Source organism: Dendropsophus ebraccatus, chromosome 10, assembly GCF_027789765.1.
Source record: "Dendropsophus ebraccatus isolate aDenEbr1 chromosome 10, aDenEbr1.pat, whole genome shotgun sequence".
Classification (NCBI taxonomy): domain Eukaryota; kingdom Metazoa; phylum Chordata; class Amphibia; order Anura; family Hylidae; genus Dendropsophus; species Dendropsophus ebraccatus.
Genome location: NC_091463.1, coordinates 36,334,686 through 36,358,432, shown reverse-complemented (window position 1 = coordinate 36,358,432; position 23,747 = coordinate 36,334,686). Strand labels below are relative to the sequence as shown.

Below are 23,747 nucleotides of genomic sequence, written 5' to 3'. Positions count from 1 at the left end.
AGTCAGTGGGAGCATAAGAACCTGTCCCTAGTACATATACATGTCAAAAACTTAAACACTAGCAAAAAAAAAAATCCTTAAAAGTAAAAATGTAAAAAACTAATTTCTAGCTTGAGGCACGCTTCTATGTTACACCATGTAAATCTAGAGTAAACACTAGTGCTGAGCAGACCTGTCAAACTGTTCGGGTTTGGCAAAGTTCTCTGAACCTGAACGCCCGGCATTTGATTCCCTCAGGATGCAGAATGCAGCCCTAGAGCTACCTGGAAAACATAGATAAAGGCAGATATGCTTGATTGTTCAAGTAAAAAAGAAACACTTGAAGATATACTTTTCAAATATACTGAACACTTTTGGATGAATGTTGTGTGCACTCACTGAAATGGCTGAGAATCAATGTTACACTGCAAGGAAATGTATGGGCAGGCTGGGTTCTCCTCAGGCAATAGCATCTAGTATCTGATCAACCTCATGCCTTCTGCAGTTCTTTATTTTGTAACCTCAAAAAAGAAACTGACACTATCATAATATTAAAAAAAAAAAGTTTAATAAATTATAAATATAGATTGCATTATACCATTTAATTTAAAACAAATCATATTTAAAGAAATTCACAGCCGACCGCCCTCCAATGTGCTAACACCCTAAGAAAGAAATATGCACAGTAGTAATTGAATATAGTCATCAGGCCCCACTCACGAGGGTAAAGCAATGCATAGTCCCACTTGTGGCACAGACTCTTCTGTGCAGTTCTCTTAATCTTTGACTTGACGCAGCCTAAAGCTTCTTGCATATACTTTATATGCATAACATTCATACAGATATAGACATATACCAGTTCCTTGTGCAGTGCCCTCAACTGGTTTTTTCAATGTAGTCAGATTGGATACATGCATTTTTTTATATTAACACATTAAGAAAGGCCTCACTGTATGTAAACTATTGGTTTTCCCAGTCTCGCTTAGTAATTCTGTGACTTATTTTGCTCTGAGACTTTAAACTCTTCATCCGTGGATATTGGCATGAAGCGTCTAAAACAGTAAACGTACAGACATGTTAGATTTATTGTTGTATGCATGGTTTGTGCAGTTGTTGTTGTTTCATTATTTTACACATATCTGTGCAATTGAAAAACATCATCCTGTTATCTGACCTGTGCCTAGGCCAAGCGGATATGACCATGGTCTAGAGAAGGTTCATACTCGCAGACATGTGATGACGTTTTATATGTATGCTGATAGAAGCTTCCAGCACAGTAAGAATACACATGTTGCAACAGATCTGGACCTCACAGTTTTCAGGTAATGAAGTACAACCTCCGAGAATGTAGATGGGTAGTAAGGGAAAACAGTAGATATCTATAGATTTAGTGCAGGGCTATATACAAAATAAACTACACCAAAGCTCCTCGGACTCCTGCACACACGGGTGTGTTCTTCCTTCTTCCTTTTCAGCATTTGTGTTGTTGGCTACTTAGATACCGATGTTATATGGCCTTCATTCTACCAAAAGAGTCCCATTCTTCAAGCCTGTTCAAGTCCTTCTGACAAAAAAAACAACTCTCAACTATAGAGAAGAGGGGTTGAAAGTCAAGATCATCCAGCTGATGACAAAATAGAAGAGGAATATAGGGTAGACGGCCAAGGCTCTCCGGTTGGGTGGCTGACTGTCCGCAAGAAAGGCAGTAGAGGCTGCAAAAAGAAAAAAAAGTTTACAGACTAGAAATCTCTTCTGTTTTGCATCTACTATAAGCAGACATTAAAATAGATACAAAATAGCGCCAAAAGACAGCACTTAGACCAGAATATTTTAGTAATAATAAATTTTATAATATATAATATGCACACTGTAACCTATCCCAGTGCTATATAAACTCAGAGCTACACTAGATGCCAGACTGGCACAATTGGCACTCATTCACTATTGTGAATACAGGGAAGTATGAACAACTGCTGGATCTTTCAGCATCAGCCACACTGCCCTTTTCTACGAACGGTGACACCATGGTGTTCGTTGGGTAAATGCATTATGTAGTAGTCTCCTAATAGAAGAAGGGTAAGTGTACCTCCAAAATGACAGTCACTAGGTAATATGTTATAGATAAAAAGCTACAACATAGACACACATTTACTAGCCCACATATGTTAAATTCAGGCTCTTCAGCTGTTACAAGACTACAATTCCCAAAATGCCCAAAGAGCTAAAGCTTTGACTCTCCAGGCATAATGGGAATTGTAGTTTTGCAACAGTTGGAGGGCCTGAGTTTGACACCAGTCATCTAGTTGATGAAAATAACACTTAATACATAAAGAAATGTTTTAAAGGGGGTGATCTCATCACTGACAACCCTGTAAACATTAGAGCTGTAGTGTTGATCAGCTGATCAAGATGGGTCTGGCACATAAGATGATACTGCAAGTAAAATGTATTATTACAATCCAGCTATTCAGATGAACTGCCGTTCTGTATTTCTTAAACGTGACACCAGCCTCTGTATGTATACATGACTGTCTCATTCACTAAAGCAGATCTTCAAGATGGTGGGAATATACGTTTATGACTCCTACTCCACTCAATAGGAGCCTTATGTGTGTATACCAATATACTTAGAAGCCAGCAGCCTGAATTTTTACAGCCAAGCATGTGACAACAGAAAAACAGCACAGACACATGAACATTCATTAAAAAATACTACTTTACCAAAAGTAGACCAGGCAAACATTGCTGTCACTATGACCAGCCGCAGGATAAAGGTTGTTGTGCTCACACTCGCCAAGAGTAGCAGCCTACATATAAGCATGGCCACTGTAAGGGGCAGGATGCAGTATCCCAACACGCACAGGCTCTGGAAGAATGAACTGCAACAAACAGGAGAAATATTTTGTTAAATCAGTTTTGTAGCAAATAGAGACAGCAGCATTATTACTTCTTTCCCCAACTCAAGGGTTTTAATGGGTATAACACTATTTTATACAGCAGGGCAGAAGTACTATGGCAAATACTCCAGGTTTTGGGGTAATTTGCTTTAAAAATAAATTACTTGCACCATATTTATTGTGTTTTAAACACTTTTCCCCGGGTGACAAAAAAAAAGGGGTTTACATTCATAGTTGTTGTTTAGTTAAGACTAAACTGGTCTGAGAATTTACCAGATTTACCAAACTGTCTGATACACTAATACATCTGGTGCATCGTAGTGTGTCTAGTCCAAGTTTACATACAGAACTATACAGTTTTAATAAATATGGAGCACTGTGTTAGGCTATAGGTCACTCTAGGACAGGGATGGGGAACCTTTGGCCCTCCAGCTGTAGCAAAAGTACAATTCCCACCATGCCTGGACAGCAAAAGCTGTCTATTTAAAACCTGTGGAAGATTTATTAGCTTCACATTCTTCTTGTATCACGAGGTCATGGAAGTGTTAGACTTGTGATTTATGTATTACTGCATTATTAACTATGTAAGCAAGAGGAGGAATAAACCCACTACACCTCTGATTATATACATACATGGTTCCGCCAAGAAGCTTAGAGTTTAGCGTGATGACCACAGCTCCAAACCAGATGATTACAAACACTTCAGCAAACTGGGGACCTCCATCGTCTTTACTGTTTGCATAGCCACCCTGAAGCATTCTTGTCAAAGAAAGATATAAAGAAAGATTGTTTACACAAGACTGGAAAAAAAGGGAAATGTGAATAAGGTACAACTATTACTGAGATGTACAAAATCCTACTATAGATAACAAAGCCATGTCCAGAGTATGTACACACGTCAGCTACATTAAATCCATCTAGGCATTAACCCCTCAAAAGCTCTGAAGATGTCCTCTGGTATATCATTGAAAGGTTATATTTAAAGCATCTACTGCAATCACTTTCATGCTACCTTTGCAAAGTGATTGCATTGCTATTGCCCTGGTTGACAGATCTTTCATTGTTTGGATATAGGGTGAGATATACATATAAAGGATGGTGCGATTGCGAAAGGTGACCAAGGTCCACCCTGATCACTCGTGGCTCAGTCAACAATAAAGTGGTGACAGGTTCCCTTTAAGTCCTGTAAGATGTGAGGTGGAGCATGCATCAGACTTGGTTTTCCAGCACATCCAAACAGATTAAGACTTGGGGAATTTGGACACCAAGTCAACATCTTGATCTCTTTGTCATCTTCTTTACACTATTCCTAAAGATTATTTACAGTGTGGTAGGCAGTACTATGCTGCTTGAAGAGGTCACTGCCATTAGGGTATACTGTTGTCATGAAGGGGTGTACTTGGTGTTTACAATGTTTAGGTAAGTGGAATGTGTCAAAGTAACATCCATGTGAATGTTAGGAACAAAGGTTCCCCAAAACAATCTTGAAGTAACACAGACACTCAGCACTCCATATGATGTATAAAATAAATCTTCTATTGCCTTATGGTTCCAATCTGTTTCAATGATTTTATTGAGAATTTTTCAGACTTTAAATAAAGATCATTACAGTGGATCAAGATTTTTGTTGTACAGTGAATCCCGTATATTATGACCATGTACAATAGATAGGATACCCAAACAGCATGCATATCAGATCAATAAATCAACAATAAGGGAACTGTAAATTAAACTGTAATAACAACAAACCAGTGGAGCCATTCTCTAATAACTATACCTCACTATAATAAAAGTTATACATGCAGCTGAAGTTGCCGTAGTAGATTAAGAGGTCTACAGTCCTTTGATATCTGGGTGAAGGTAGTGGCATATTATTAATGGGCAGCAGCACAATACTTAGAACCTTATGGTTCCATTCTGAGACACCTGACTAGACGGACCAGCTACCCTACCTTGTGCAACAATGATCTTTGGAAGCCTACTATACATGATACCCTGATCCCTTTAAGCAGGTACCAACCACAGCAAAACAGTAACACCCATTTGCTGAACAGATCCTTAGCTTGCCTATATTTTATGCATCCAGTGCATAAATAATTGATCATCAAAGAACTGTCTATTCACTTGCTTCCTAATATATCAGATTTTTCGGCAGGTAACACTGTATTATTCACCTGTCAGTAGTTTTAGGTAGCATTCCCATATGTAGCTAAAACCATACCCCCATGTGGTCACCAATAGCTGCACAATGTTGGTGATAAAACCTGGCAACATCGCAAGGCTACTGGTGCCAGTGTGGGGACGTAGTTTGGGCCGCATGCAGTGACTCTAATGTGAAAACACAATCTCAATGTTATGGCTGATCTGTGTGTATATATATATATATATATATATATATATATATATATATATATATATATATATATATATAGATATATATATATATATATATATGCAAAAGAGGGGTCCGTGGAGCCTCAGTTACGAGTCTCAAAACACGGGTGTTTTGAGACTCGTAACTGAGGCTCCACGGACCCCTTTTTTGCATATTCAAATTTTGTATGGGACAATCAATGGAGACTCGTAAATGAGTACTCCATTGGAATTTTTCACTGTTCTCCCTGAGTTCAGTGATTGTTGTGTTTTGTTTATACACATCCTACATTATAAGAGGTCGTACACTTAACACAGTGTATATGTTCTGTGGGGCCTTTTCACTGTTTCTGAGGGATAAACAAATAAAATGGAAACTGCTGCAAATACTTACAATGCAAGGGAGACACAAAGCACAAGAGGGCCCCATAAATCCCCTAAAGAAAGAGCAAATTACACCACCATTAGAATCGGGGTAAGGAGCAATAACTTATTTGGTTCTACAGCCTGGACTCTCACACAGTATTTTGCTCTTTTGTTTTCCATTACAGTTTTTCTTTGTGCTAGTTCCACTCCTGGTTTTGGTAAAAATAATAAAGTAAAGCCCAACATACTGTGTGTGAACCCGGCTTTACACAATGCAGGTTCGCCAGGCAAAGCAAAAATACCTCAATGTACTAGTCACACTTAGAGCACTAAAAAGGTAGAGCTATTGGATCCAACCTCAGATTTTGGAGGACAATATATAATGCCAAGATTTAGCAGCTGCCCGAACCCCTCCCTGTCTTGGTTTTTCCACAACAACCAATGACAGACCAGGTTTAATATCTAAAAGCAGAACTGGGATTGGTGGCTGTGGGAAAAAAAACAGACAGTGAGGGGTTCTGGCAGCTGAAAAATCTGTATAAGTGTATGATGTATAAAAAAATAAAAAAAAACTACTTTCCTATAATCAATTGAAAACATACCTGTCATTAGGGAAAAAAAAAACACAACTGACATGTCCTAGGGACATCTGAATGTTCAGACCTTGACCCATGACAAGAAACAGAGGGAAGTTGGCCGCCATACAGCAAAACATTTGATATGTTTGATATGTTTTTTTTTTCCTTTTTAATGACCAAGTGAATTGAATAGACATAAGAATAACATAGTATTACAAGGTCTCCCTCTAAAAAAAGACAGACTGCATAGATCTTATAATCCATCATAAATGCTTTTTCAGCACAATACAGGTTTAATAAGAACGTCTTAAGAAATTTCCATGTGTTTCTCTGCCCTATTAAATCTTTCTAGCTTGTAAAGTGGTAATGATAATAGGTTATATACTATACAATGGATTTTTTTATTATTGGGTGTCGCTTTGTTTTATTCCATAGATGCCATAACTTGCAGGATGAATTAAATCATACCAATTTTAGGTTAAAAAAAAAAAAAAAAAAAAGAGTGTAACCAATTGGTAGAATGAGTAATGACTTTTTTTGCAACTGTAAATTTTTCTATATTGGGAAAACTTATCAGACCCATGCAAAAGGGATCTAACAAATATTTATGATCCCCTTCACTTAACAAAGGCAGTCCTTTAGCACACGAGTGGGGTACATGCCAGTGATCCTAATGGGTTTAAAATGTATGGGTCTCCAATATGGCACCGTACCGCCAGCAGGTGGTGACAGTCACCGAGCACTAACAGAGTTCATGTTCTGCACTGACACATCCAAACATTTTGGTCTTAATGGCCGCAGTGACTTTAGTTTTGTGTTGTAAGCTGGAAGCATGAACAAGCACACAAAACGGCTGCGGCTAACACTACAAGCATCCACTACCTATGGATCAGTAAATTGGACACAGATCTAAAACAAATCTGGCCTCTGCTCAAGGCTGGGTTCACATACAGGTCCAGATACACTAAAAATGCTTCATTCTTATACTGCGTTTACACAAAGCGATAATTCGCCCATTCGATCGTTTAATGATTTTGAAGCAACAATTTGGTTTACATAACGATCAGCGTTTAGACGAATAAATAGTTAGAAAATTTGCAAGAAAAATCGTTATTGCGATTGCTTAAGCCCATCTTTCACATAGGGTGAATCTTTGAAAGACTGTTTTCACAAAGCCATCTGCGAATTTTTCACGAACGATGATTTGAGAACATGTTGAAAGATCAAAATGAAAGGATTCTCGCTTGTTGCTTGATCGTTTGCTGTGTTTACACGGAACAATTATCGCTCAAATGCGATCGTTATTGCGAAAATTTGAACAATAATCGTTCCGTGTAAACGCAGCATTATAGTAAACCTTAAAGGGAACCAATTAGCATGATCATGCTGATATAGCTCCCAGCTGCACCAAATAGATCTACACAGCTCCCCTACCATATCAGTCTTCAGCGATTTCTGAATATCCAGGAAAAACTGTTTTTATTCTGATGCGTTCAGGGAGAGAGGCAGGAACTAGTCACCTGGGCGGAGACCAGGTCACAGCTACAGAATTGTTGAGACTAATGCTGCATTTACACGGAGTGATAATTTGCCCAATCAAACAATTAATGATTTCAAAGCAACAATGTGTTTTTTATAACGTTTAGATGGAACGACATACCGTTTGGAAAAATTGTTATTGTGATAATTTTAAGATCGCTTAAGCTCATCTCACACATAGGGTGAAACACTGTTTACACAAAGCAATCTGCAAATTTTTAGCAAACAAGGATTTGAGAACATGTTAAAAGATCACAATGAACGATTTATTGCTCTTCGCTTGATTGTTCGCTGTGTTTACACGAGGAGATTATTGCTCAAATGCGTTCCGTACCTTGAAAATTTGAGCGATAATTGTTCTGTGTAAACACAACAAATATTGGGCATAACCTCTTTCTAGGGCATTTCAATCAGCAATGGATTATGCATCCTCTTCAGCAATATATACTGTAGCAACCAGAGATGAGCGAACAGGCCGTGGTTCGGGTTCGTATGAACCTGATCTCTCGGCTTGATTACCGCTGTCTTCACGCTCCTATGGCTATAACCCAGTTTTCCAGGCGGTCCTCAGGCTGTCTACACCCACTCCACGGAGCGGGCAGACATCGGCAATCAGAAGACGAACCCGAACCTCGGCTGGTTCGCTTATCTCTACTAGTAACAACAATAGAAATTTCAACGCATGAACTAAAATGCAAAACAGTAAAGTTGCAGAGTCATACTCACAGTCCCTCAGAAGTGCATTACTCTTTTTAGGGTACATAACATGAAAAAACTTCTGACCAACAGCTTTTAGGTCCCGCATCTAAAAGTGAAGTAAAAATATTTAAAAAACTGGTTCAAGTCTTGAACTTAAAAAAAAAAAAAAAAGTCAATGAGAAGCCCAAAGATAGGACAGGAATGATGTGATCATTGTGCTTTATCCATCCAATTGTACATCTGTGGGTAGTAGACAAGCAGCCCGCAGGGTGATGCAGCTGTTGGGTCGACTATATAAAGGCTAATGGGTTGGTGCACATCTCCATATACTTTTTTTTTTTTTTTTTACTTATAAAACCAGGTACTGTTACTTATTTTTTCCTTGTTATCTGTTTTGATGTTCTGATCAGCCACTAATCCCCAAAGGCGGCTCCAAAAAACAGGTTAAAACAGCATGCATGTACTGAAAGTCTTCACATCTTTATTAGAAATCCAAGAACATACATGTTACATTTCAACCTAAGCTTGATAAAGACCCTGCTTGGCCAAAACATCAAGTATTTACATGGATTCTAAGTTAAAGGAGAAGTCCGGCCAAAATTAATTTTTGATATGTTGTTACTTATGAAAAGTTACACAAATTTCTAATGTACATTAATTATGGGAAATGCACATATACTGCTATTTCCCTTAATTTAGTAGATCAGGAAGTGTTAAATATCTCTGAAGAAGTGACGTCACGACCCAGGGTGTAATTCCTATGGAGTGTCCAGCAGGGGGCGCTCTCTATATAGAAGTCTATGGGACTTTATTGTTTCTATGGGTTTCTATGTAATGTAATGTAATGTAGTGTACAGTGCTTTATTGAATGAATACATCTATGGAATACTTTGGGGAGCAAGTGTCCTTGCTCCCCAAAGTATTGCATAAATGTATTCATTCAATACATTCAATACACAGTAAGCCCGCCGATCCGCCGCATTTCCGCCAAATTTCCGCCGCATTCCCGCCGATCCGCCACACGCTGATCCGCCGCATTCCCGCCGATCCGGACCATATACATTGAACTACAGCTCCCATCATCTGCTTCTAGTATGAACAGGTGATGGGAGCTGTAGCTGGGTAAGGGATATGACATGCCGCCGGGCGCAGGGGGGAGCCGCTCAGTACACAGGAGCGCTCCCCCCTCCTCCTCCTCCTTCCGTGATAACTTCCGCCTATACCAATGCTGACTCCCTGCCTGGCCGCCGCTCTCCGCTCTCCCCCCATACATACCGGCTCCCGATACATCCTGGTGTCCGCGCTGATCCCGGGAGCCGGTATATGTGAGCGGAGAGCGGCGGCCAGGCAGGGAGTCAGCATTGGTATAGGCGGAAGTTATCACGGAAGGAGGAGGAGGAGGGGGGAGCGCTCCTGTGTACTGAGCGGCTCCCCCCTGCGCCCGGCGGCATGTCATATCCCTTACCCAGCTACAGCTCCCATCACCTGTTCATACTAGAAGCAGATGATGGGAGCTGTAGTTCAATGTATATGGTCCGGATCGGCGGGAATGCGGCGGATCAGCGTGTGGCGGATCGGCGGGAATGCGGCGGAAATTTGGCGGAAATGCGGCGGATCGGCGGGCTTACTGTGTATTGAATGTATTGAATGAATACATTTATGCAATACTTTGGGGAGCAAGGACACTTGCTCCCCAAAGTATTCCATAGATGTATTCATTCAATAAAGCACTGTACACTACATTACATTACATTACATAGAAACCCATAGAAACAATAAAGTCCCATAGACTTCTATATAGAGAGCGCCCCCTGCTGGACACTCCATAGGAATTACACCCTGGGTCGTGACGTCACTTCTTCAGAGATATTTCTAACACTTCCTGATCTACTAAATTAAGGGAAATAGCTCTATATGTGCATTTCCCATAATTAATGTACATTAGAAATTTGTATAACTTTTCATAAGTAACAACATATCAAAAATTAATTTTGGCCGGACTTCTCCTTTAAGATGTGACGATTTTCTCTGGATTTACCTGGATGCTGTTGGAACCTCTTTATATGTCTGAGGACATGTCAAATGTTACTGCAAATGACAGTAACACTTTAATCGCTAAAATATAAACTGCACAATTTTAGGATTTTCTTTTCAATATGTAGTTAGGTAAAAATAAAATAAAAAAATAAAAATTGTAAAAAACATGTGTAAACAGGACTACGTCATTTTCTGATGATACAATCCCTGTATTGGCCCTGGTGCTATTTGGTGTATCCACTCAAAATGTAAGACTAGATGAAAGGGTGCAAAAATAGGGATACTATTTAAGGCCACGTTAACATAATAATAATAATAATAATTTTTATTTATATAGAGCCAACAGATTCTGCAGCACTTTACAATTCTGGGGTACATACATAGACAAAAAATAGACATTACAGAGATATACATATAATTATCCATACATGAGGAGTGAGGGCCCTGCTCGCATGCATCAGCTTACATACTATCAGGAGGGATATTTGCATTAAACAACCACAGTTGTTGCAGGTTTGCAACAGCCATTATTTAATGACATCGCCTGATGGTATTGAACTCTATGGAATCCCCGCCGGAGCATATACACACTGTATACACTACGGTCGGGATTCTATGCGGCTGCAAAAAAAACATTGACAAGTCAATTTTGTGTGGCCACACGAAATTGACTATGCAGACAATGCTCGGGTGGCACTTTACTTTGTCTCACCCGAATGTGCCCACATTCCTATTACAAAGAAGTGATGTTCTTCCAGCCGGTACTGCAGAACAGGACAGGGTGAAATTCACAGACAGTGGCAGTTCTGTTGCACGGCCGTGTCACAGAACTGCCGCTGTCGTACAGCACGTGAACGTGGCCTGAAACCAATCTAAAAATGCTTTCTACCACTTCCTAGTAGGCAGCACAGCACCAGTGGTGATCAGAAGGCCTGTCCTAATCTACTGGCCTTTTTTAAAGCCTGCTTGTTTGGTAGACTTACAATGGTGTCTCTAACTGGTTCATCCAACGTTGAGAAATCCTCTTCCTGTGACTGTGAGGCCATGGGAACTGTGATCTCCCCCTCCACCGGAATATCTCCTGATATGGAAACATCTGATAAACCTGCAAACTAAAAGAGAAAACTGTAATTAAGACAAAGCAACAACCTTGTATCTTACAACAATAACTACATACAAAGTCCCCTAGCTCATATGAAAGGGTACATACAACAGGACATAACCAGAAGATGACAGGTAAAGTATGATATTCCCACTGCAGCAGTGATCCCCAATGGTACACCCCCTGACAAAGTCAGGTTTGAAGTGAAATGTACAATGGCGATCAGTGCTGCAGTGTGGGAATTGTACCTAAGGGTACAAACACACACACCGTATACGCAGCAGATCTGCAGGTGCAGATTTGATGCTGTGTTCAGTTATTTAGATCTAATCTGCTGCGTATCTGCTGCGTACTGCAGCAGTAAATACGCTGCGTATACGGTGTGTGTGTTTGTACCCTTACCTGTCATATGGTTATGGCCTGTTGTACATATGCAACAAATATTACACTAATTATTTGATCTGGCTGTATTCCCGTGAACCAATCCATCCGATTTTCAGATGCCACATTATTAGTGCAGCAGTATATGTTTTATACGCCCGCTGGCACCTGCTGCACTTTCATTGCTGTTTTATTCTATGGGATTACTAATATTAGGCATTTTTGTTATATTGTGTGAGCTGCAAAACCCTTTTTTTTGTTGGGTATTGTATTATTACAGTTAGATGTACACACTTCTTAATCTGACCACCTTTAGGTGTATATAACACATTACCAAAATGGTGACTTCTGATGCACATGTCCCTTACATAGAAATGCAAGGACAATAAAAGAGAACCCTCAGATGGCACCTTTGGCTTTATGCCTTCAGGAGAACAATTAATGGCACTATTCCCAGCATGTCCTAGCCAAGATCCTGTTCAATCATGTGGGCTTTTGTAGAGATTAGATTGAGTACAAGAATCTGAAAACAACTGATCACCTGTTAAAAAAAAAAAAAGCTAGCGCAAGAGGAAAAGCTATGTGTCATGCACAAAGTTCCTCTTCCTTGTTAAACAGGGAAAACAGCATTCTCACATCAGGAGAGAGAGTTGTACCGAGTGAGTTGGTTGGCTGCAATGTACTAGAGGACGACTGAAGCACAATGGGGCATTTACTGGGCCACTGCCTGATCTACTGCTGAAAAAGTATACTGCATTATAGCCGTGCAATCTATGCAAAGCAGACAAACTAAGCCTGGGTTCACACTGCATTTTTTCCCATCTATTTTATGCATAAAAAACTGATGAAAAATGCATTTGTGAGCATCCGTTTTTTCTATTGACTTTCATTATTTTAAAGAAACTGATCAAAACACGTCTTTTCTTTTTTTTTTTTTAGCATACACAAAAATGTGGTCAACCATGTTTTTGTGTACACTAAAAAGAAACGGATAAACTTTAATTTGTTTTTTACATTGTTCTTTTACTATGGAAGTCAATGGAAAAACGGTACAGTGTGAACCCAGCCTAACTGTAGATCTAAATTTACACCAGACAATCCTAATATACAGACTTTTTAGATTGCCTGGGACCGTCTAGTCTAAGTTAGTAGATTGAAAGCCCTCAGAGGCAGGTTCCTGTATCTTAATGTACCTGTCTACCATTTACCTTCATGTAATGTGTTTTGATTTTGTAATGTTCTATTTGTCACCCCAATCGCTGGTATAGCACTCGGGAATCAAGGACGCTTTGAAGGTTAATAATAAGTTAAAGCGACTCTGTACCCACAATCTGACCCCCCCAAACCACTTGTACCTTCAGATAGCTGCTTTTAATCCAAGATCTGTCCTGTGCTCCGTTCAGCAGGTGATGCAGTTATTGTCCTAAAAAACAACTTTTAAACTTGCAGCCCTGTGTCGAATTGGCGTGGCCTACAGCATGCATACCCTAGGCTTTCAATGCCTCTCCGTGCCTACTACCCGCCCTCCTCACCATTAGGAATGCCCTTAGGCAGGATTTCTCCTATTCATCACCTGTCTGAATAGTGCACAGTTGCCTTAACGATCCAGCACCTGTGCAGCGTTCACACAGGTGATAAATAGGAGAAATTGTTCCAGGGGCATCCCTAATGATGGAGGGCGGGGAGGAGGGACAAAGGGGTGTTGCAATCCTAGAGCATGGGTATTCTAGGCCACGCAAATTTGACTCAGGGCTGCAAGTTTAAAAGTAGTTTTTTAGGACAATAATTGTATCACCTGCCAAATTCAAGGTACCTGTAACTACATATTTATCTAAAATCAAATATGTAAAGCCCAGCTATTATTATTTAGGTTTTATCTTTATGGCATTCACTGTACACCGTGTGTGATGGGAAACTGCATGAAAACATTTTATTTTGCACAATAATGCTACGTTCACACAACATAACACTGTCCATTGCACAGCAACTGCTGTATCGGCTGCAGCAACATTATTTTTTTTTACAACTAAATTGCAGGCACCGTCGGGTATGCTGGCAAATCAATTAGCATGTTAATTATTTTAACGCCCAAAGAACACAGTCGGCGACAATGCATTCAATGCTGCCCCTGCAGAAAAGAATGGCGCTGATTTCATAAAACAGAAAAAAAGAACGATCTGTGAACATAGCCTAACACTTAAAAATTAAACTTCCAACGCCTTTTTTCCTATTTTTTGTTTAGATTTTACAAAAATAAATAAATAAATAAATGAAGTCCCCTAATTGCTGCTATAGTAAACAATAAGACTTCTGCATTGCACTGTATTACAGCTGTCAGTTTTAGGCCTCGTTCCCACTATGCATTTTTTTTTTTTTTAATAAAACAACGGCCGTTGTTTAATCACAGCGACCGATCGCTTTAGCTACTATGGAATCCCGGCCTGAGTGTACACCATGTGGTTGCACAGAAAACTGACATGTATGGCTCTTTTACATTGTGTGCTTTGGCTAACTGGAACAGGCACACCCGAACGTATCGTCATTCCAAATAAAAAGAAGTGACGTTAACTGGGCCAGTCACAGAATGGCCGCTGATTTGCCATGTGTCAACATTACATTAAACAGCAGCCTGATAGTACTCTGGCGAGGTCTAATAGCTTTCCGTACAAAGGCAGATCTGTAAGGCATTGCAGCTCATCAGCTTCTTATGATCATGATGTGTGCAAACCCATTGGGGTGACAGGGGCACCCCCAATTACAAAAGGTAAAAAGTTAAAAAGGCAGGATCAGAGCTTGTCCTACCCATACTTTACCACTCAACACCTTTCTATGAGCTAAAAAAGGAGAACACTGATCATAAATAGTCATAACTGATCATAAATAGTTGGAGGACCCACCCCTTTTATAGTTTACGTCGGCAATTCCAATAACTAGCATGCAAGTCATGCTAAATTACCCCGGCTCCGATCGCTGCGGGAGGGCTGACTGGCTGCTGTGGGTTCAGAGGCAGAATGTGTGACAATCACCACCCCAGCATTTACTCAGCAATGGGTCATCTCTATTCTAAAAGGGAGACAAATCTCTGCATTTCTGATATTAGGCTAGGTTCACACTGCGTTTTTGCAATCCATTTTTTTTCATCTGTTTTTTGGATGGAAATCAATGGAAAAACGGATGAAAACAGACGCACACAAATGCATCCGTTCTTTTCATCAGTTTTTTGCAAAAAAACGGATTGCAAAGACGCAGTGTGAACTAGGGCTGGGCGATATGGCCTAAAATTTATATCACGATATAATTTGATGCATGCACGATATAACGATATATCACGATATATAATTATAAATATATAGGGGAGGGCTGATGACTGGCAAGGGGGGGTGATAACTGGCACAAGGGAGGGGAGGGCTGATGACTGGCAAGGGGGGCTGATAACTGGCACAAAGGCTTCAGCCCCCTTTGTGCCAGTTATCAGCCCCCCTTGCCAGTCATCAGCCCTCTCCTATGCTGGCCCCTTTGTGCCAGTTATCACCCCCCTTGCCAGTCATCAGCCTTCCCCTGTGCCATCAGCCCATCCTGTGCCAGTCATCAGCCCTCCCCTGTGCCAGTCATCAGCCCCCCCTCCCTTGTGCCAGTTATCACCCCCCCTTGCCAGTCATCAGCCCTCCCCTATGCCTTCAGCCCCCTTTGTGCCAGTTATCACTCCCCCCTTGCCAGTCATCAGCCCTCCCCTGTGCCAGTCATCAGCCCCCCCTCCCTTGTGCCAGTTATCACCCCCCCTTGCCAGTCATCAGCCCTCCCCTATGCCTACAGCGCCCTTTGTGCCAGTTATCACCCCCCCTTGCCAGTCATCAGCCCACCCTGTGCCATCAGCCCCCCCTTGTGCCAGTCATCAGCCCCCCTTGTGCCAGTCATCAGCCCCCCTTGTGCCAGTCATCAGCCCCCCTTGTGCCAGTCATCAGCCCCCCTTGTGCCAGTCATCAGCCCCCCTTGTGCCAGTCATCAGCCCCCCGTCGCCAGTCATCAGCCCCCCGTTGCCAGTCATCAGCACCCCCAACCCCCGCCCCCCCGGTGCCAGCCATCTCACCCCTCACTGTTTTCCAGGCATTTCATGTGCCAGCCATCATGTCCCCCCAGCCAGGGCCATCATCGGCCCCATGCCAAGCCATCTGCCGCCCGCCCCCGACCCCTCTGCTACTTACCTTTCCTGCAGGGCTGGCTGATGGAGTCCGTGAGGCGAGACGGGCCGCGTCTTCTTCCCAGCATGCACTGGGAGACCTGACGTCACACGCATGAACGGAAGGCCCTGCAGCGCGGTACCACGGAGCGGTAAGTGAGAAGCTTATTCACTACCGCTCCGTGGTATATCGCGATATGACGATATGCCAAAAATCCATATCGTCAACCGAATTGATGACGATATTTTGGCATATCGTTTATATCGCCCAGCCCTAGTGTGAACCTAGCCTAACACAGAGGGATGCGAGCAGCTGTGGAAGGTCTGGGCGCAGAGACCCCCAAAATCATTACAACAATGGGGTGCAAGCACTTTGTACCTCTTCTCTTCTGGTCTATCAGCTAGTACACAACTCTGCCCAATTCTCTGATGGGTGTTTGTGTGTGTCGGCCCTTCTTGTGGCCATAGTGGACCACCACCCAGCTGAGGCGCTGAGAACTTTTTACATGGGGAGATTTTATCTAAAAGGCTGCGTTCACACGTCCAGGATCTACATCAGATTTGATTTGCTTTGAATCTGCAACTTTAAATATGCGGCCACAAATCTGCTGCAGATCCTGTAGGTGTGAACGCACCCTAAAGAGGCTGCCTGAGGATACCCTGCTTATCCCAATGGACCCCGATGTATACTGCTACTACTCCCTGTGACATCATCCCTCAGGAACTGCCCCACCACTTATTATTACACCCCTCCAGCCATAGGTTATAATACATGAGCCCCCCCAGTGGCACCTGCAGCTCACACACTGCCTCATGCTCTGGGGCTGTAACCTGTCACTCAGGTGCACCATGGTACTGTCTGCATGCCATGTGCTGTCACTATGAGATGATGCCCGGCCTCTCAGCTGGCACCGATAAGCAGGGCACCACCGGGGTCTTACAATGCTGCCGCTTTCCTGCAGATTTATACAGGGTTTGAGTACTGGCAGGAGGCACCGGCTGTGTATTCTATCCCTCTGACTGAGGACATGGCCGCCTTATACAGGTGGCCACTACTCCGCCGGGTATAGACATCAGGGGCTCACCAGCTGTTTGCTTCCGTTTTCTTGCTTTTCGTCCGTTTCCGCCATCTTTTCCTACTCTTCTTATCAATCTGTTGCTACGTGGAGTCGGATCACGAGACGTCATTAAACCCGGACGACATCCGCTTCCGCCTGTGGCGCATGAGTAATACGTCACGAGCATCGTGTCCCGCGTCCGACAAGCCTTCAGCGGCGTGACGTAAGGGAACGTGAGCCTGGCGCCAACCTGCGTCTCTGTGGCTGTTGCTAAGTTACAGCTCGGGGCATGCTGGGCATTGTAGTTTTTGAGACTACCCTTGTATTTCATGGTTTCAGGGCATAATTATACACAGTGACGTCCTGGCAGTGTTGGGAAACTGTGTATTTCACAGGCTATGCCTCCTGTGTCAGGGAGGTGAAGGTTCAGTGTTTCCTCAGGAGGGATGTTGTCTCTTTTCCCCAGTAATAGTAAATCATACTACTGTACATTGGACTTCTGTTGGGTTTTCTATCACAGTGGTGTGTCACCAAAGACAAAATATCTGTTATTCCTGAACTGGTGGATAACCACAAAACCCACAGGCAGTTACTTAAAGGGGATTATTCCTAAAATGGTGTATAACATAACCCATAGGTAGTTACTTAAAGGGAAGGCACGGTATAATATGGACATACTGACAGTGACGAAACATCATATTTCTGCACAGACATGGCCATTTTTCTTTCTTCGCCAATGTATCTGTACTGGTTGACTGTACCTGTGATAGTGATAGTGATTTTCTTGCAGGTTTCCATGGTAAAGAAGAAGATGTATATGCCCTCCTAATGTTCTTCCTGAGAAAAAGAAATAGTTGAAAGAAATGGCAACAAAGCAATCGCTTCTTGTTCCTCAGAGGTGACATAGCGGAGCTCAACCAATGCTCTGTTCTGACAAAGCAGCCCTATTGCCTTATAGAAAGCCATCTTTATGTTCAAACAAATTCTGGCCGTTTCCCTTCAAATCATCTGGTCTGTGTATGGTAATTTATAAACTTAAAAAGGCTCTGCTCCACAGGCTGCAGTCACAATATTAGAGGTGCAGGGTCTGTCTCACAGGCTGCAGTCACAATATTAGAGGTGCAGGGTCTGTCTCACAGGCTGCAGTCACAATATTAGAGGTGCAGGGTTTGTCTCACAGGCTGCAGTCACAATATTAGAGGAGCAGGGTCTGTCTCACAGGCTGCAGTCACAATATGAGAGGTGCAGAGTTTGTCTCACAGGCTGCAGTCACAATATTAGAGGTGCAGAGACTGTCTCTCAGTCTTCAGTCACAATATCAGAGGTGCATGGTCTCATACCTCCCAACTTTTTCTGGAAAGAAAGACATTTATAGCAATGTACCATGTCCTCTATAGCCACGCCCCTACAATCACATTATTAGAGATGCATAGTCTGTCTCACAGGCACAGTCACATTATTGAAGATACATGTGTGGTGTCCCACTACGGGTGTTGCTCCTATTCACACCCTTCGTAAAAGTCTGTACTTTTGTGTGGTCTTATTGCAGCTACAGTATTACTAAAGCTGGCCACTAGGTGTCGCTGTATTCTTCTATGCACTCCAACCTCCCGGCAGAGCACATTACTACTTGGGTTGAGACTCTCACGTCACCCTTCTCTCTACTACTACCTCAGTACATTTATCAACTCTACTACATCCTACTCTGCACTTATCTCACAGATCTGGTGGTTGTATGTTAGTGTATTTGGGATGACCCCGCGGGAGGCTATAGGCCCCGGATAGCCACTTGCCAGATGTTATGGTCACGGTTATGGCACGAGGGTATGTGGCTAGTCCACGGGAACCTGACCATGCGGGTCCCCAATTCTTCGCTTCCCCTAGTCAAGGCACCAATGACTAGACCAATGCCAGGGTTCAGAAACAACGGGAGTTGTAAGTTTATTGGAACGGCAATGCTAATAGCAACAGTCTCTGGCTGCAACCAGGAATAGGCAGAATCAGGTACAACGGAGGAGATGGGTGGTGTTGCAATAGGCCGTAGTATATGAGTGTCTCTTTGGTTAGGAAGAATCTTTACGGAGAATGGGAGTAGTAGTTCCCTTGGGAGAATGATGCTGGGTATAGTGGTGATAGGGAGAATACTTGCAGTTAGCGATGAGAAGAATATGGAGACTTTGGAAAATGGACCCAGATCTTTGAATAGGCAGGAATCCTGAAGGACATGCCAGGTCTGGAATGGACCGGAATGAGTTTGTCTGACAGAGGAATACAAAGAGCACAACCTTCTCCCGTGGGGACTAGGGAGGAACCACCTTCTTCCCTCACGACCAGAGGGGAACAGACCGAAAAACTAGAGGAAGTGACCTAAACCCCAGCCAAAAGCTCAATGGCTATTGGGGTTACTATAGCAGCCGGGGAAAGTCACGTGATACTAGGCCTTCTGCATCACCACACCATGTGACCAACATACAAACAAAGCAATATACATAGCAGAATAATGATAACATAAGACATAGTACCAGACTTGAATACTGGGGGAACATAAAATAAGCCTTTGCAGTGGCCACTAAACTTTCCAGCACCATACCAAGTAGAATATACAGTGGTACCTTGGTTTAAGAGTAACTTCGTTTAAGAGTGTTTTGGTTTAAGAGCTCACAGTTTTTCAAAATTATGACTTGGTTTAAGAGCATTGCTTTGGTTTAAGAGCTCCCTGTACTGGGTGGGAGCGCGAGTAGAAGAGGGGCATGGCCTGCATAGCAGGGTCTACAGCACTGTACTCTGACCCAGAAAGTCTCCCTCACCTTCCAAATCATAGCAGATCCACTTCAGGATGGGGCTTACATCAGGGGACAGGCAGGGCCGCTTCTGCCATGAGGCGGAATGAGTATTCCACCTCAGGCGGCACATTCTGGGGTCCCTTTAGGGGCGGCAACTTCTGCCCTGTCATTTGACTCCCGCCGCCCGCTCAGGTGTCCCCCTTTCCGCATCCCTAGAAGCTTCGGCTCTGCAGCTTCTAGGGATGCACTGCCGTCAGACTCGGGGCCCTCGGTGACAGGAGAAGACGCCCCCACTCACACTGTAATCCTCTCTCCTGTACTGTACGGCATCCGCTGGGTGATAGGCCCCTCCCCCAGGCCAGGTCACAATGCTGTACAACAGAGAGCGTGTATGGCGCTGTGACCTGGCCTGGGGAAGGGGCCTGTGTGGCGTCTTCTTCTGTCACCAAGGGAAAGGAGAAGCGATGGATGGTGAGGAGGGGAGCAGGTGGGGGCCCTCAGGTTTTGCCGGGACTGTCCTGATTCTGACGAGACAGCCCCGGCAAAACCATGTCCCGGGAAGCTCCGCCCCCTGCCGCGGGAAGCCCCGCCCCCTGCCGAGCGCGAGTGATGTCACCCATGCAGAGCGGGAGAGGAGTCCCTGGAAGACTAGAGGGTCCATACTGGTGAGGTGAGTATGGCTTTTTTTGTTTTAAATACAGATGAAGGGGCTAGTGGTATGATGAAGGCACAGGAGGAGAATTAAGGGAGAAGTAGTATGATGATGAAAGGGCAGAAGGATGAGAGGGGTAGTAGTATGATGATGAAAGGGCAGAAGGATGAGAGGGGTAGTTGTAGTATGATGATGGAAGGGCAGGAGGATGAGAGGGGTTGTACTATGATGATAAAAGGGCAGAAGGATGAGAGGGGTAGTTGTAGTATGATGATGGAGGGGCAGGAGGATGAGAGGGGTTATACTATGATGATGGAAGGGCAGGAGGATGAGAGGGGTAGTTGTAGTATGATGATGGAAGGGCAGGAGGATGAGAGGGGTAGTACTATGAGGATGGAGGAGGAAGGAGGATGAGAGGGGTAGTACTATGATGATGGAAGGCAGGAGGATGAGAGGGGTTGTAGTATGATGATGGCCCTACAGCTGACTGTCTCCTGCCTTGTCTATCATAACCCATGATATATACTGCTCTGCTCCCATCATGGCAGCTACTAGTCCTCCTGTTACATTCACATTTGTCAGAGAGACATCAAAGGTTTTGATCGGTTAAGGGTCTGAGTGAACGAGCCAGGAGGCACCGCATTTACTCTTAGCACTGTGTCACATGACCTTCTCATCAATCAGGGCCTGTACACTCAGACCCTGACCAATAAAAACTTTTGATGTCTCTATGACTGGTACTCTTAAGGGTGCCTTCACACGAATTTGCAGCGAAATCCGGTGCGGATCCAGTGCCCATTCATCCCGCTGCGTGTATGTAAGTTCACCCCCCGCCGGCCGGAGCATACATTAACTGCTCCTCACTCCAGCTTGCTTCGGGGGTTCCTGGCCTCTGCTTGTCCCGCTCAGCCAATCAGTGCGCTGCCTCGCCGCAGCCACTGATTGGCTGAGTGGGACGTCCAGCCGAGAACCCCAAGCTGGAGCGAGGAGCAGGTAATGTATTCTCCGACTGGCGGGGGGTGAACTTACATACACACAGCTGGATGTCAATTCTGCTGCAAATATGTATTCTCATTGGGATGAATGGGCACTGGATCCTCAGCAGATTTCGCTGCAAATTCGCTGTGAAATCTGCTGCGGATCCAGTGTTTGTGAAGGCACCCTTAAAGGGGTTATCCAGTGCTATAAAAACATGGCTACTTTATTCCAGAGACAGCCTCACTCTTGTCTCCAGCTTGGCTGGGGTTTTGCTACTCAGTTCCATTGAAGTAAATGGAGCTTAATTGCAAACTGCATCTGAACTGGAGACAAGAGTCGTGTTGTCTCTGAAAGAAAGTGGCCATGTTTTTGTAGCACTGGATAACCCCTTTAAAGGGAAACCAGCAGGTTAGAAGAATCTAGTCTGCTGGTCTGCTGATATCTCCCTATAGCACACAAGGTGCTGAGGATGAAGGTAAGATATGTAAAGGTATGTGATATTAGCAGTTTAATCAATGTGCTAATTAGGCAATTTGGTGCACTAGGGGCAGTAGTGCACCGATCTGCCACCAGCCTGACGGCCCCCCTTCTAATGAATGTCAGCATAGCAGGCCAGCCATGGTGAATCAGTGCACTGGGGGTGGAAGCCCCGCCCCCAGTGCACTAAAACGCATAATTGAAATATGGATTAAAGGGGTTATTCAGCGCTACAAAAACATGGCCATTTTTCCCCCTACTGTTGTCTCCAGTTCAGGTGTGGTTTGCAATTAAGCTCCATTTACTTCAATGGAACTGAGTTTCAAAACCCCACCCAAACTGGAGACAACAGTAAGGGGAAAGTGGCACTGGATAACCCCTTTAAACTGATAATATTACAGAAACATTGGCTAGAATAAAGGTAAGGAGCTTATCTTCATCCTCAGTGCCCTGTACACTAGAGGGGGATATCAGCAGGTTAGAGTCTTCTTACCTGCTGCTAGTTTCCCTTTAAGACTTTGGGCCACATGTATCATCCTGCGAACGGATGATTTTCGGCGGAAAGTGACGATTTTTATACGCAAATGGCCGATTTGCGAATAAAATATTCACAAATCGGCACTTTCTGCTGAGTACGCCAGGGGGGCGGAAAGGGGGCGTGTAGTCGGCGGAACGGTGGGCGCGAACTCAGAGTCCGAGCAATTTACCATCCGTTCCGCCCAAATATACGCCGAAAACCTACTCCAGCCCTCAGCTGGCGTAGGTTTTCGGCGGTGCGCACCGGCGCGCACGGGATTTATTCAGAGGCAGTCCGCCTCTACATAAATCTCCGTAGCGCCGGAGCTGCGGGGGCATTTTTAAGTCCGGCGTAAAAAACGCCGGACTTAATAAATGCCCCCCTTAGATTTCAGAGCTGGAGCAACAGATTGAAATGAGTTATATCTCCTTATTTAGGGTAAGACGCCCGGTTGTACGTTTTCTTTAGTTAGCAAAAAGCTGCTGACAGGTGTGCTTAAATTTTAAACATCATAGAAAATAAATCTGACAGTGTATATGTTTATAGCATCAAAGAGGTACACAGGGAAAAAATTGCAGATCAACTGGTGTCAGAAAGTTACAGATGTGTAAATTACTTCTATCTAAAAAATTCAAGCCTTCCAGCACTTATCAGCTGCTGTTTGCCCTGCATGAAGTTTTTTTTCCAGTCTGACACGGTGCTCTCTCCTGCCACCTCTGTCCTTGACAGATACTTCCAGAGCAGGAGCACTGGAATTTAAGATTACTGGAAGAGTACTGGAAGATTTAAGATTTTTAAGTAGAATTAATTTATAAATCTGTATAACTATACTGCATCAGTTTTTTTCTCTGGAGTACCCCTTTAAGGAGCTTGAAAGAGGATCAGTACAGCCCTAGGAGACCTCAAAGTGTGATATGCAACTTTTCTGGGTACTGGGTAGGCCGTTTTCCAAAATAAAATGGCCTACAAATCCAAATTAGGTTGGATTACTAATTTTATAGAACTTGACCCAAAATAAATTTAAACACTGGGCACTGCATGTGGAAATGTCCAAGGCAAATGTTCAATAATCCGGCTCTGATGTGACTAGCTTGGGGAGGAAGAGGAGATGCCAGTGCCCGGGAGGCAGGTGAGTATGGGTGTTTTTTATTTTT

The 23,747-nt window shown here is 43.4% G+C and overlaps 1 protein-coding gene across 1 annotated transcript; it reads right to left on the bottom strand.

Annotated features, from left to right (window-relative positions):
• Positions 1-525: 525 nt before the first annotated feature.
• Positions 526-17,351, bottom strand: YIPF6 (Yip1 domain family member 6). The gene is made up of 7 exons (XM_069986746.1): positions 17,214-17,351; positions 11,452-11,580; positions 8,459-8,537; positions 5,644-5,686; positions 3,510-3,635; positions 2,701-2,858; positions 526-1,691 (listed from the first exon to the last, which is right to left on the bottom strand). The coding sequence occupies exons 1-7, from the start codon at positions 17,256-17,258 to the stop codon at positions 1,567-1,569; spliced, it is 705 nt and encodes a 234-aa protein (XP_069842847.1). The 5' UTR covers positions 17,259-17,351; the 3' UTR covers positions 526-1,566.
• Positions 17,352-23,747: the final 6,396 nt, after the last annotated feature.